Source organism: Bos javanicus, chromosome 20 (genome assembly GCF_032452875.1).
Source record: "Bos javanicus breed banteng chromosome 20, ARS-OSU_banteng_1.0, whole genome shotgun sequence".
NCBI classification, from domain to species: Eukaryota; Metazoa; Chordata; class Mammalia; order Artiodactyla; family Bovidae; genus Bos; species Bos javanicus.
The window spans coordinates 35,218,539-35,234,043 of NC_083887.1; the positions used below are offsets into that span (position 1 = coordinate 35,218,539).

The 15,505-nt window shown below is 34.8% G+C and overlaps 1 protein-coding gene across 5 annotated transcripts in view; it reads left to right on the forward strand.

Annotated features, from left to right (window-relative positions):
* FYB1 (FYN binding protein 1) overlaps positions 1 to 15,199 on the forward strand; it is a 170,797-nt gene extending 155,598 nt beyond the window's left edge. For all 5 annotated transcript variants that reach the window (XM_061393664.1, XM_061393666.1, XM_061393668.1 and 2 more), the window contains 5 exons: positions 64 to 154; positions 1,138 to 1,300; positions 9,880 to 9,913; positions 12,264 to 12,295; positions 13,080 to 15,199. In XM_061393664.1, coding sequence (XP_061249648.1) covers positions 64 to 154; positions 1,138 to 1,300; positions 9,880 to 9,913; positions 12,264 to 12,295; positions 13,080 to 13,102 — 343 coding nt within the window. In that variant the 3' untranslated portion in view covers positions 13,103 to 15,199. The remainder of the gene's footprint in view (positions 1 to 63; positions 155 to 1,137; positions 1,301 to 9,879; positions 9,914 to 12,263; positions 12,296 to 13,079) is intronic.
* The last annotated feature ends 306 nt before the right edge of the window (positions 15,200 to 15,505 follow it).

The following is a 15,505-nucleotide window of genomic DNA, read 5'->3' on the forward strand; positions in this document are numbered from 1 at the left end:
TATACACTATTCTTTTTATGTTTTGAAACTAAATGCTGTTTTATGTATGTTCTGCCATCCTAGTCAAGGAGCCAAGACCAAAGCTGAAGAAAAAGACCCTAAGAAGCTAAAAAAGCAAGAAAAAGAAGAAAAAGACTTCAGGAAAAAATTTAAAGTATGTTACATTTAAATATCATACAAAGTTCAAAGCCCTAATGAAAAAACTGATGATTTTCTGTGTAATTATCAATATCACAGTTATCCATCACAACACCTTTATTTTCTACAAACTTTGTTTTAGATTTAGATTTATTCCTATAAGAAATTACGCAAACTCTTGTACATGCCTGATATACATACTGTGGTAATCATCTAAATTTAGCTGTCCTTTGAAAGTCAATAAGAAAGTAAGCTAAAAATTGAATGATTAAAAATGATGTGATATATATAGAGATATGAAATATTATTCAATCGTGAAAAACAAGGAAATCCTGCCATTTTGTCAATGTGGATGGACCTCAAGAGCATTATGCTAAGTAAATTGTCAGACAAGAGGCAGAGACAAATACTTTATGATATCATTTATATGGAGAATCTAAAAAAACCAAACCCACAGAAACCAAGAATAAAGTGGTGGTTACCAGAGGTGGAGAGCAGCGGGAGCTGTTTGTCAAAGGGTACGAATGTTCAGTTATAAGATGAATAAGTTTAGGGACCTAATTACAGCATGGTGATTATAGTCAGCATTACTGTATTACATACTTGAAAATTCCTAAGAGAGTACATCTTAAGTGTTCTCACTACAAAGAAGAAATGGTAATTATGTAAAGTGATCGAACCAATAGAATTGAAGTTTTGATAGTAATCATTTTGCAGAAAATGAGTGTGACAAGTCAACGCATGTACATCTTAAATTTTTTAATTTTAAAAATAATTATTATATTAGGTTGGTGAGGTTGCAAGTGATTTTTCTCCAAAAAAGTTTTCTTTAATCTTCCTATGTTATCTTTTGAAAAAATAATAAGGAACTAGTTTTTTTAACAGAATTTGAAATTTTGCTGAAATTTTTAACAAAATTTCTTAATAAGTCTGTCAATAAGTGAATTACTTTAATAATACACATCAATCAATAATAAATGTTTTCCCTTATTTTTCTAGTATGATGGTGAAATTAGAGTCCTCTATTCCACCAAAGTTGCACCCTCCTTATCTTCTAAAAAGTGGGGCAACAGAGATCTACAAATAAAGCCTGGAGAATCCCTGGAAGTTATACAAAACACAGATGATACAAAAGTTCTCTGCAGGAATGAAGAAGGAAAATGTAAGTCATTACTTACTCTTCAAAAATATGATGCTCTAGCATTTAACAACTAAACAAGTTTTAGTGATCACTCTAAACTCTTTTTGCTCCATGCTTTGTAAATTCTGGAAAATTCACATTAAGAAACTGGAGATCTTGCTGGGCTGGAATCACTGTATTTCATTTTAATTTTTTTCATTTCCCACCTGCTATATTTGGCACTGAGTTGCGAAGATAATGCCAAATTAGTGTTTCTGGAAATATGGTCCCACAGACCCCCAGCATCAGAAAACTCTGTGAATATCACAGTTGCAATACCCTAGCCCAACATTTGACTTGCTAAGTCATGAGCTCTGGGGGTCAGACAGAGATTGTAAGTCTTCCCTAGTTTGTTCCTATGTACACTAAAGTGAGAATCACTGTGCTAAAGAATTGAGCGATTCTTGCTCTGGTCTGGTTTTAAAATTATATCTCATATGTCACACCTAGCATTTCCAGTTTTCCTACCTTGCAAATTCACTTGTTTTCATTTCCTATTTGGCACATTTACTATAACCTACTCTTCCAAATAAACACAAGACAGTCCTTTCCTCTCTGACAGCTACTTAAGCTGACAGATGGAAATGTTTTTGTCCAATTTTAAAAGGTAGCTTATTTCATTTAAAGTCCAGGGAAGAGTAAGTCAAAATTATGTTGTCCTATATTTAAAACGGAATAGCCAGACTGGCTGTCCCATATCAGCCCAGTAAGTCTGCACGGAAAACTCTGAGTTCAATTTTAATGACAGGAAGGTGACTCAGGGACAGGAACCAAAATGGATCTTTTAAGAATAAAACACAGTGACTCAAGGGTGGGGAAAATGGATCTAAAATTTTATGGACAAGGTGTGGTTGGCTGTAAAAGGGAAAAATGGAATGTGGGTACAAAGGATAACAGGCAGGGGTATGTAATGTTAAGACTAGAAAGTCACAGGAGATAATTTGAAGACAAAGCTGCAGGAGACAAAGAATACCCCCATTCAATCCAGGATTTGTGAACACACACCCTAAGGAATAGTCTTAAATGCGGATAACTGCATGCTTTAAATGGCAGCCAAAATATTTTTTAAATGCTCAATATTTTTAAATTATTAAAGTTATGATGAATATACCAAATCGAATATTTTCCAGGATGATTATGATAACATGAGGAAATGCTTATGATCCATTAGTAACAGAAATAAGAAGCCTGCTTAATAAAGGATGGGAATTCTTTACAGCCATGTTTTAAAAATATGTAAATGAAACTAAAATGCTAATAATGGCTGATTAAGGTGATGGAGGGGGCTGCTTACCAGGTGATGCTAGAGGTAAAGAACCCACTTGCCAATGCAGGAGACATAAGAGACGCTGGTTCAATCCCTGGGTCAGGAAGATCTCCTGGAGGAGGGCATGGCAACCCACTGCAGTGTTCTTACTTGGAGAATCCCGTGGACAGAGGAGCCTGGCAGGCTACAGTTTATAGGGTCACAGCAAGTCGGACAAAACTGAAGCGAATGAGCATCCACACACGCGCAGGGTGATGGGCCCAAGTGATAGTTTTTTTCCCTCTGCTTTTCCAATTATGTCACATTTTTCACAACAGACAATTGTTCTAATGCTTGTTATATGGACCTTTCTCCAGAGAACAAATTTCAGGCTTATTTTGACCTGCTGTCCAGAGATTCCTGTCCTTAACAACAGACCCCATCTAGAGCAATGCTCCTAGACTTAAAAGTACATGCACTTCACAGAGATCTTGTTAGAAATGGAGACTTTAATTTAGTAGATCTGAGGTGAGGAGTTTTCCCAAGGTTTCACGTAATTCATGCTGCTAGTCCACAAAACAGACTCTGAGTAACAGGATGTAAATGACCTCAGCAACAAACATGTATAGATACAGATGGGCAGACCTAGATTCAGCATCAAGAACAGAAATTTGGAGCAGACTCCTATCTAGGAATCAACAGACCTTAAACAGGAGAAAAAGCAGCAGCCATTCAGGGCTAATTTGTAATCTGCTGTCATTTTCTATTTGGACATCAATCATTCTAAATACTACTATGAATACCAGAGGGCCCCCATCCTCTTAAGAATGTATCATCTGTTAAAAATGAGAAGTGAAAACATTACATGATAAAATCAAGCTTTCCTTGTTACTTTTATCTTTTTCTTTTTTTCCTGGTGTAGGACCAATGCAGTTTGCAGTTCCCAAGCTCACGAATAACTAATTCAGTTCTTTGGTGGTTTGGGGTTCATCTCAAACGGGATGAAAATCATCTTCTTATATCTTGTGTACTAGTTGTTTTTTATTTAAAAACTTTCTTTGGCCTGGACTTTGTCTTAGTTTGGCCTCCCCAGCTGAAAGGTGAGTCTGGGAAACTCCCATCGGCAAGTGGCAGAGTAGCCTGGGAAGAGAAGGCAGCTAACAAAACCTTGTTATCAAAAAGAGGTGTCACTTGGGTAGGTGCAGCTTGCACGTTCAGTTGCTTCAGTCGTGTCCAACTCTTTGCGACCCTGTAGACTGTAGCCTGCCAGGCTCCTCTGTCCATGAGATTCTTCCAGCAAGAATACTGGATTGGGTTGCCATGCCCTCCTCCAGGGATCTTCCTGGCCCAGGGATTGAACCCACATCTCTTATTTCTGCATTGGCAGGCTCAAGCAGCAGTGTTATCCCATCTGGTGGGAAACAAATAGGTCTATTTATACATCAACTCCTGTCCATCAGGAATTGAAGCCTACCCCTGGACATGTGGCCAGTCATTCAGGACACTGAGAAAGCAGACAAGGAAAGTTCTGGAAGCTAGAAAAAAAAAAGTCATCAGTAAATAAATAGAAAATGCAATTACTATCAGTTGCAAGTCGAACCACAAAGCCCTGAAATCATGAGGGTAAAAGTATATGGGAGGGCCATCAAAAGCATCTTCAATTGCATTATTCCACAATTCAATGATCAGATTTATTTCATTTCCCTTTTATTTCCCCAAATCTCTTATCTTTCTTAATTTTTCCAAAATTGCTCATTATTCTTTCCCTGAACTGAATCCTTGACATTTTTAATTTTCTTAATTTCTGATCCATTCCTCAAATATCACTATAGGATTTGGGACAGTTGCTGTGTGGGTTTAACCCTCCCTCACTGGATTATTCCAATAACCTTTCAAAAGATATGTGTCCCTTACCATTACTCTCAGCCATTCCACTCACCACACTGTTACCCGAATATTATTTTTTTAAAAACATGAAGTCTTTAGGGTTAGTATATAAAATCCTTTATGATCTAGCCTTCCCCTCTTCAACTATTTCCCATCTGCAGCTGATACTTCAGAAATACAGACTACTGACTTGTCATTCCCTGAGTAAATTGTGCTATTTCGCCCTTCTATACTATTTTATTCTATTTGGAATGCCCAAATCTATTAAAAACAAACCAGTTGTCATCTAAAATTGGAAGCACACTCACTCCCTCCTCCCTGACACAATGAATCTCTCCCTTGTTCCACCATACCACTACTGTTACTGCTGCAATTGTCCTTATTGCTTTAACAACATATTACTCTTATTAAACTCTGAGTTTGAGAGTAACTTCAATGAAATGTTCTCAACATTGTATTGCCAACACATTCTACACTGCCTGATACTTTGTTTGGGACTCGCTGAATTGAGTATAAGAATTTAGAGACTGCAATTGTTTAACCAGATGAAAATCTGACATATTGACATTTGTGGGAAGAAGTCTGTTGAATAGTTTAACTTGTTTTAAGACACAAGTTCTCTTGTGTGATTCCATTCACTTATTGTGTATCATTTGAGAAGCTCTAAATCTTTCCGTTCCTTTTTCTACATGTAATTAGCAGTAATAGCATTTGCAATCCAGCACCATGGTGATCCTAACATTTTCCTTACTTTCTATTCGTTTTTAATCTGGAAAAAAAAAAAAGACAGAGAGAGAGAAAACCATAGTTTACTTAAACATAATTTGTAATGATAGAAATCCAAGGCTAAAGCATGAACAGTAATCCCTTCTCACTGTGGAGTAGAGTACAAGCCACTTTTACTGGCATTAGCACATTTGAAAAAGTCTCAGCCACAGACTTGTAGAAGAGCATATTGTAGAGGCATTGAGATCTTAAATATATATTTGATGGCACGTTCCCACATGTTTAGAATTTCTTGATAATATTTGTGCATTTTCCTCAAGTCAATGTCTCATAAACTGTGAGTTTTCCCACCTCCTGTCACAAGAGAAAATTTTCCTACAAAAATGTGTGGAATGAGACATGAAGTATTTGTGGTCAAAATGTTCTCCATTTCCTTTGGGCATCAAAGGAAGGGGAATTTTAAAGGTACTTTGAATGTCCCTAATCCAATTGATCATTTCTTTGCTTCAGTAATTTTGTTTTTCATTTTAAAACAACACATGCTAACTGAAGAAAAAATTTTTTATTCAGAAATTTAATAATTCATCTGATTTGAAACCCTAAAACTAAGTAGGGAGAGAAAAAGAGAGGAAAGAGAACATTTCTAATATACTAGGATAATAATTTATATTTAGTATTATATACTGCATTTCATTTTTAATTTCTATTCCACTATGAGCATTTTCTTTGAAGTTGGACGTTGTTTCACTTGCCTGGGTAAAAGTATACAATGTGACTTTATTGTTTTTAAACTGCATGAGGCCAAATTGAGTACATTTAACTTTATTTCTGGGCTTGCTTACAACAAATGAAGTGATAAGGAAATAATACAATTCATCATTTTTACTGAGTAAAAAATTTGAAAATATTAGAACAACGATCTCTTTCATTTTATTCCAAAGATGGCTTTGCATATCCTTGGTAATTTTATATTCACAACGCCCTTCGGAAAGGTCAGTCATTAGTTCTAGGACACATCTGCCCTGTACCAAGTAATCGTTAGGGGAAGAAATTAACTGGCGTGTATAGGGGTGGGTGTGACTTCCTTAACTAGGTCTGCTGCTGCTGCTAAGTCGCTTCAGTCGTGTCCGACTCTGTGCGACCCCATAGACGGCAGCCCATCAGGCTCCCCCGTCCCTGGGATTCTCCAGGCAAGAACACTGGAGTGGGTTGCCATTTCCTTCTCCAATGCATGAAAGTGAAAGTGAAGTCGCTCAGTTGTGTCCAACTCTTGGCGACCCCATGGACCGCAGCCTACCAGGCTCCTCCATCCATGGGATTTTCCAGGCAAGAGGACTGGAGTGGGGTGCCATTGCCTTCTCCGTAACTAGCTCTACCCCACCACATATTTCAAAGCATTTGCTTCAAGCCACTGTGTTCTATGTTCTGCTCTATGAATGTGAAGTTTCCAAATAATAATCTCATATGATATATGAGACTCCCTGGTGTGCCAGTGTCCATCATATTAAAGAGCTAACTAAACACAGCAGCTCCTCTGCATGTTTCAGAACTACGGTGAGTTTTTCTGTTTATTTCATTTGTTTGTATTTTTCATTAATGTTCCCTGTGATGGTTGTACGTGGAACATGTGAGCAAAGAGAACATTTTCTACCGCAAACAAAAATTTGTTTCTAGGAACTATAATGGAGAGATTGTATAAAAATTCATGGTAAGACACTTGTTTTGACACTGTCGGGAATCATGCTTCTAATATAATGAAGTTTTAGCAGAGATTTTTAAAGGTACTAGACAGCAAAACCTAAGCTGTATTAAAAGTTGTTCACCCTGTAGAAATGCTATTTAATGTTGATTTTATAGCTAATGAGCCCCAAATGATCACATCATTTCAGGGAACTAAAAAAGAGCCGCGCAGGACCAACCCTGCTCCAAACTCTTAATATGTTTGCTCTCAAATAATGTTCCCAATCATTGATGTTTGTGTTTCTAACAACTACAAAAACAGCAACAACATTAGTGCTTTCCTCAAAAGGAAATGTGGTTAGAACTCTTGAACAGACAAGATATAGGAGAAAATGTAATAGAGGTTTGAGAAGTTAAGAAAATATATTTTTTATAATTAATTTTGTGAGATTAGGTAATTAAACTGCATTATGAGTTATTAACTTTGATCACTGAAAGGACTCTTTTACACCTAATTACAGATAGTGTTTTATCCATGTTGACACAATTTTAGCATAATTGAGGTTTTAAAAAACAGATGTCCTACAGTGGTGGTGGTGTAGTCGCTAAGTCATGTCTGACTCTTGCAACCCCATGGACTGTAGCCTGCCAGGCTCCTCTAGCACTGGAAAATAAAAATCTTTAATTTCAAAAATGAGGATTATATTCTTTATTTTGGATTTAGTTTCTTTTGACCTTCTAAATATTTTTTACAAATGACAATAACTATATTTGATGCCAGAATAATTCCAGTCTTTGGCACTATTTTCTTATTTCTTATATATTTCTCTAATTGTCTACATTCTAATTTTAGTTCAGATACTTTACAAAGCCCAGACAACTAACAAAGAGATTGACTTCATCATTGAAGGCTTCAGTCGTTATTTTTAAATTATTAATTTAAACATGAATATTATGGGAACACTTAACTTGTTTTATTTTCCAATTTGTTTTAAGAGAAAATTAAAAATGAAAACATAACCATTAATTTTAACTAACGAAAAAATAAAGTTTATGACTCTTACTGTCTGTAGAAATGGTTCACACTTTATGTTAGCCCTAGGCACAGGTACAGGTAAAGACAGATTTCCACTATTGGAACCCTGATACAAAATCTGCAGTTTGTTTTAAAAGTCTGTTATTTGCAGAGTTTCTCTTTTGAGAGACACACAGAGAATTGAATTTGTTAAAGATGAGCTTATCCCCCTTTAAAAATCATGCTAAATGCATGATGTCCAACCTTAAATTTTTTTAAGTTTGTTAATGTGAAACGAAAGAACTATGGAATCAAAGGCAACCCAAGGATCATAGATATTAATTTTAGATGACCTTTATATTAACTTTTCCCACATCTGCTTTAATTGAAATAAAATGGAAGATATAACGTGGTCTAATTTTTTAATATTCCAAGAAAAATATTACTTTAGTCTGTTTTTATCATTTTGACACATGCTTCATTACCTCTATGCTACAGCAATTCAAAGATAACTTTGATTCTTTATTTTTCAAATATGACTCTTATAAAATAAGATAAAAATTTGATAAAAATTTTTATCAAAAAGTGGTGAATCTCTTGACAGAATATTTGGTGGAGTATTTTTACCCTGGGATATGTCAAGGGAAAGTTTGTTTCCTTAAATTTTAATGCACAATTTCAGTTATATGATTATACTTAAAATTTGTGCATGTTAAGTCAGTGGCAATATGATATTAATATGTTTAAGTAAGTTTATTAATATTGGTATTAATTTTCATTTACGAACTTTCTGCTTTGTCATTTTTTACACATTTACTCTGATTTAGAACCCAAAACCAGATCTGAGGTGGAGCAAAACCAATAAATTGACTCAGTGAAAGAAATTATTTAGATGCTGATTGGCAAAACTATAAACGGTACTAATGGTAAGCATGCAATAGTGACTAGGTGCTAACACAAAACTAACAGCTATAAAGGTTAGTACATTAATTAGATGTCAGCAGACACTTGTGAAAAATAGTCCATATTTTTTCTTAGGAGTATTTTGCTCAAGAGGGGCAAAAATAAAGTGGAAAAAAATAATTTGCTTTCCTGTATCAAATGTCTATTTTCTATTTAACAGAGGAATCACTGGAATCTCTGATATCTGCTCTTCTAATAATTATTTGTTCCATGAAAGATGAAAATACAAACATTGACATTCTGTCAAGCGGCAAAAGCAGTAGTGGAAGATCTTTCACGCTGATTATAAGAGAGCTGTTTTGAAACTTTTTCGAATGCACACTCCCCCAAGTAACCACTAGACTGTGGATCTGAAAGGGGAGTAGAATATAATTCTGACTGTACAGTGTAAAAAAAAAATTGAAAAGTTAAGTCTTAGACCTGGAGATATTTAAAATCCCTACCCATGACCTGGGCTTCCCTTGTGGTTCAGCTGATAAAAGAATCTACCTGCAATGCAGGAGACCCTGGTTTGGTTCCTGGGTTGGGAAGATCCAACCCAGAGGAGGGCATGCAACCCACTCCAGTATTCTTGCACGGAGAATCCCCATGGACAGAGGAGCCTGGCAGGCTACAGTCCATGGGGTCGCAAAGAGTCAGACATGACTGAATGACTAAGCACACACCCCCGTGACCTATTCTTGTAACTGGAGAAATTATGCTTAACAAATTCTTAAAATTGTGCCACATGGGTAACACCTTGAAGAAATAGATTAAACTGTGAAAGAAGCTTGGGCTACAACATACAGTAGCTTAGAAAAGAAAATATTGGTTTTTAATTTAAGGGAGAAGGAAGAAATATTGTAAATGGCGGAAAACAGGAGAGAGAGAAAAAAGAAAGAGAACAGTGGACACACAAAAATGAGTCATATTTGGAGATAGATATAATTACTCAATATATTATATGATATTTAATTATTAAATGCTATTTCAATTTATTTAAAAATAGTAGAGGCTTTTAAAGTTTATATTGTTAATAAAATATGTTTTCTTTTTCTTTCTTAGATGGTTATGTCCTTCGGAGCTACTTGGTGGACAAGTAAGCCTATTTTCTGCTCCTACTATACTTTCAAAAAGAATGATATTCTTTTCTTTAGGAAGGATTCCTAATATCATTTAAATAACATAATCTACTAAACTATCATAAACAAATTTTAAAACAATACTCTGTACTAATGTCAATATGGTAGTATCCATAATGAAGTCAGTTTTAAGTATCACTCTTTTAAATCTAAACGAGGAGCCCTTCTCATTCATGGTTATACCATTGCTGGTTTTATATATTCATTGGAGACAGACACAGCAAACATTGGATACAGGTCAAAAGTGCGAGCACTTTCATTAGTACTTTGCTTTTCACTAGCTATTAATGTAGTTGAGGGACTTCCCTGGCGGTCCAGTGGTTAAGATTTCACCTTCCAATGCAGGGGGTATCGGTTTGATCCCTGATCAGGGAGCTAAGATTCCACATGCCTCACAGCCAAAAAAAAAAAAAACAAACATAAAAAAAACAAAACAAAACAAAAATGCAGTTGATTGGATTGATCAGAGATCAATAGCTTCTGCAGAGTAGGTACAAATATCACCTGCTAACAGCTTATAGTTTGGCTCCTAATTGAGGGCTTTTCTTTACTCACGCCATGCATCATAGAATATTAAGTTGCCTTTTTTGGAAGCATGCCAAAAAGAAAAGATAGAGGTCAATGATTCTTCTATTTTTATGAATAGGACATTGTCACGGTCTGGTACTAGTACTAATAGAGTCACACTCCCCTCTCCCTCCCCCTACAATGTTATAAGATTCTGTCCCAAGTAAACCAGTGTAAGAAATGAGCTCCATTATCAAGTAGGTCATATACCAATCTGGAGATTTACAGAATTCGGCATAATTAAGAAATCAAGGAGGATTCACAAACTGTAGCCATAAACAACCTGACACCATCAGAAAGAGACAACTGAAGGTTAAGTGCTCTGTCAGCAAACTAGGAAAGAATCAAGAGAAAAATAATCATAACACTTTTGTTTTCTTCAGAGCATTAATCACAGTCGTAGGCATTGGACTTTTCAATGGGCTTTACTCTATGAAAGATACAAATTTCAAGGAGAGAATGTGTGACAAATAATGGGATCACATCTTCATCAGTGATTATTAGAGGATGATTTAGAAAGAATTCAGAAAGTGTACTCTCTAAGTAATTATTGCTTTACCATCTATTGAGGTGAACAGTTAATAAACGTTTATTGAATGAACGGTAGAAAAAATCTGTCCTCTTTGCATTTGTATCAAATTTCCATTAGCCAAATCCTTCCTCAATCTCAGAAAAAGGATTCAAACAGAAGACAGAGGGAACTCACGGCATCTGCCATGGTTAGCAGCAATTTTAAAAGCCTGTTGCTTCTAAATGCACAAAGGTAGTGCAGGAACCAAGAGTAGGTCTGGACTAACTGACAAACCCACCTCACATTTCTGCACTTCAAAACCGTGTCCTCCATTTCAAGGTTCTATTAATATTTATAATTCTATTTTAATTACTTGCGTGTCATTGTCTCCTCCATTACCTTATAAGCTTCTAGAAACAAAGGCTGTGTCTTATAAATCTCCTGGTACATAGGAGGGACTCAGTGTGTGTGTGGAATAGAATATGTCACAAAGATTCAGGATCAGATAAAACCTAAAATGTGTAAAAGTCACTAACTATTATTAGGGATGCTGCCTATAACCACAAACATTTTTTTAAATTATGTAACATAAGAATCACCTATGAACCATATCCTGGCTGCTTATTTTGTAACCAATACTTATATATTTTTTAATTAATATTTACAAATTATAATTAGAAACATTGTAAAAATGATACACCCATTTCCTATGCCAAATATTTTTGTATTTCCTTCAACACTTGAAGTTCACATGAAAGTAGTATACATCCGATGTTAACAAACATAAAGAATTCATCAGAGTTTTAGATGAGGGCCCCCAGAGTACTGTGCTTTGATTTTTCAGTTTGTTCGGTTCAACAAACATTTCTTAACCAAGGACAGATATATGCTAGGCTTATAGTTCAACTGAAAGATGAATAAGGCATGGTCTGTGTTGTTGGGGCATGTTTTCACTATTCTGTATGTCTGTGATATGGAATAAGTTTGTGTGTGTGCGTGTGTGTTTAAGAACGAAACAGAAGATTAGATTAAGTCAATAAAAGATGCAGATGTATATGAAATTTCTTCCCATTTATAAATGTATAACACATAATACTCATCATCATAATACTTCTCATCCTTAAATGCCTTGTATCACATGAAATAATGTTATTAAACTTTTAACCTAATGTTATTTTAATATTAAGAAGATTATTTCATTAAAGTAAAATTTATTTTCTACTTAACAGTGATGGAGAGATTTATGATGATATTGCTGATGGTAAGTCTCATGTGGCCCTCACCACAGGGAAGAATGGTGAATTTACTGTTCTTACAAATACTGGAAATAGCTTACTGGATTAATAAGAGCCTTCCAATCTGATCAGAATTTGAATTATCTGAAAATGTTAGGAAATGTAAATACCTTGGTATAATGAAAAAAAAAACTTATTTTTGTAAATGACTGGAAATCGAGAGAAAATCTCTTTATTTCCTTTGAAAAATAAAAGAATAAAAATATTTAGTGAATCTTTCATTATACCATGAATCTTAATAAGGATTGCTTTTACCCACAAAAAATATTTGTGCTTGGACAGTAAATAGGTACATATTTCATAACATGTATTACTCGTTAGTATTATCTAAGCATTGAACACTTCTAAATTACGATCTAAAAATTTAATCTCACCTGAAATGAAGCATAGTGTAATGTTCCTTTTAGTCTCCTTTTAAATGTAAGATTCTTACTGATGCCTAGTATTTTCAGCCTCATCCAGAATTACTTTCAAAAAGTACATTTAATAAAGTTTCAGATTAAATAATCCTGAGTCTCATTTTGGTAGAGAATAGATTTGTCCAGAAACTTTGTTTGGAAAAGTATACTAAGCAATGAATGTTAAATAAACATATGGCCTTCCATTTAACTACTTTTTCATAAAGTGAGCCAATTCTACTTTTTCTTAATCCTAAACCAGGACAGTATGAATCATTTACATTTCCAATGTATGAACACTTAGAGAATATGTATTTTGTGTAACTAATTTAAATTTGTTTTCTTCTTTCAGGTTGCATCTATGACAATGACTAGCTCTCAGTTTTGGTCCTTCTGCTACGTTCATTTGACATCAATGTGAAGTCTGGGTTTTAATTGACTTGTCTTATCGAGTATCATAGAAAATGAATGCACAAAGCTACTTAGTACTTTTGTCAAAAAATTCCAATTACTTTCATACATCTTGAAATTTTGGACTTGGAAAGCGATAGCTCTGCCTAATCAACGTCTTAGAAGACTGTATTTATAAGATGTAAGAAATATTAAAAACCCAGTTCTGCCTCAGCTACAATGAAGGCACTTCTTTTAGTCCATTAAAAGACAACTCTTCCTAAAAAAATCACTTGAGAAGAAATGACTGTGTTGTCTAAAGAAATATAAAGAACAACAAAAAATATAAGGAAGGAAATTTTTAGACTTTTCCTAAGAGGGAAAACTATTGTTTGTACTTCTAATGATCATATCTTATATTCTCCATTCAAATTACCTAGCTTTTAAAAGGCAGGGCTGTCTCCTCTCTTATTGGTGGGTTAAATGTTTTTAAAAATGATAGTAGTAGTGGAACTTTTGTATAAAGTTTGTCTCCATTTGTTAACTGTGAATATGTTTTAATTATTTGATGAGAATGTATGCAATTCCTATACACACCTAAGATTAAAACGGTGGAAGAGTCTAAAATGTTTTCTTTTTGTAGAACTGTATGCTAACAGTATAATTCTGTTTAAAGTTCTATTGTAACTAGAGTGGATATGAATGAAGACTACCCTAAAATTATGAAGAATGAAGTTTGAAAGTAACTAGCCTTTAATGAACCTCTTTGCTATGAAGGCTCTTTTAAAGGTTTTGTTTTTCAATTACCTCCATGGAAAAAACTTTAAACCACTTTACTGGAAAGTTAGCCAATAGAGGGGATACAAATAAATAAATCTTAGCGTTTGGGCTGGGGTGTTTCATATTAGTACATACTCAACCAAAGACAACCCCAAAACAAAATGTGAATCATTTGGGTTCCAAATGCTAAGAACACTAAACATGACACAAACTGAAGAGACCTAACACCCAAGAAAAAAGTATATTAGGAAACTTTTTCAACTTCAACCCACTCCAGTATTCCTGCCTAGAAAATCCCGTAGACAGAGGAGCCTGGCAGGCTCCAGCCCATGGGGTCACAAAAGAGTCAGACAGGACTTAGTGACTAAACAAACAACATATGAATTGAGCAAATCCTAATGCTGGCTCTGCTATTAATGAACCTTGATGTGATATTGGATAAATTATTAATCCTCCTCCTATTAATAGTTATCTCATTTGCAAATTTCAAGATTGGACTAAGTCAGTTTTTCCCAATGTTTTCACTATCAGTTAACTTCTATAATCCTCCTCTGCCCTAGCCCTGTGCTTTAGAAGCTTTTCCTGATTTTTAAAACTCAGTGATGAAATAATGATTAATGTATTACCCATGTTTTAATATTGCAAAGGCCCACCCATTGGAGATTCTGAAGAGTAGCCCCTCTGAATTGAAATAATTCCAAGTAATTGTAAAGGAATTCAAAGTCTTCATATGGGTTAAGTGGGGTTTCTATTAGGCACTTTGAAATGTAAAAATAGATCATCAATTACTATCATTCCATGTATACATTCTGGGAGTCTGAGGCTCCCAGATTAGAAGACACTGGTCTTAAAAGATCCCTTCCAATTATGAAATATTTTGATGTCTAATTTTTGTTAGAGGGAGACAGTATTTGCTCATGTGATGAATTTACTTTAAAATCAGATAAAATTACATCATCCAAATGTGGTTTTTGATTGTTAAATCAGGTAACAAATATACAGAATACACTGACAGTATGTTTCCAGTAATTTTTTCTTCTGATTGAGAATAGTATAAACTCAAGACAAAGTCAGTTTTAAAAATGCTAAATTATATCAGGAGAATCTTTTAGAATTTTGGTTCATATACAAAGAAACAGATACATGCCTGTGAAAGATTTATGTAATAGGTAATTGCCTTCATATAAAGGAAATATCTGAAGTATTAATTTTAATATACTAAATATCATTTCTGTTTTGGTTTTACCTAAGGAATTTTGTCATGTGAGAAGAGTGACAAATAAATAATACCTTCACAGATAACTTTGCCTCCTACTTATCTAGCCATCAAGGCTAGCAGGCTTTCTGTCCCATAACTTGAATAAGACTGTGTTTGAGCCCATTCTTACCTCTTTTGGCTTTGGCCTCAGAGGATGGGATACCTCAAGTTCAAACCAAACCTTCCACCACTGATGTCCCTGATATCCACCTCCTGTTTTGTGATAGAAATTGAGATAACCAAGTACAAAAGCTTCGAATATCCTACAAGGTGAAGCCTTGGTCCATATCCAGACACTAACCCAGAAAATAAGATGTCACCACTCAGAGTCAAAGCCACAACCTGTTATC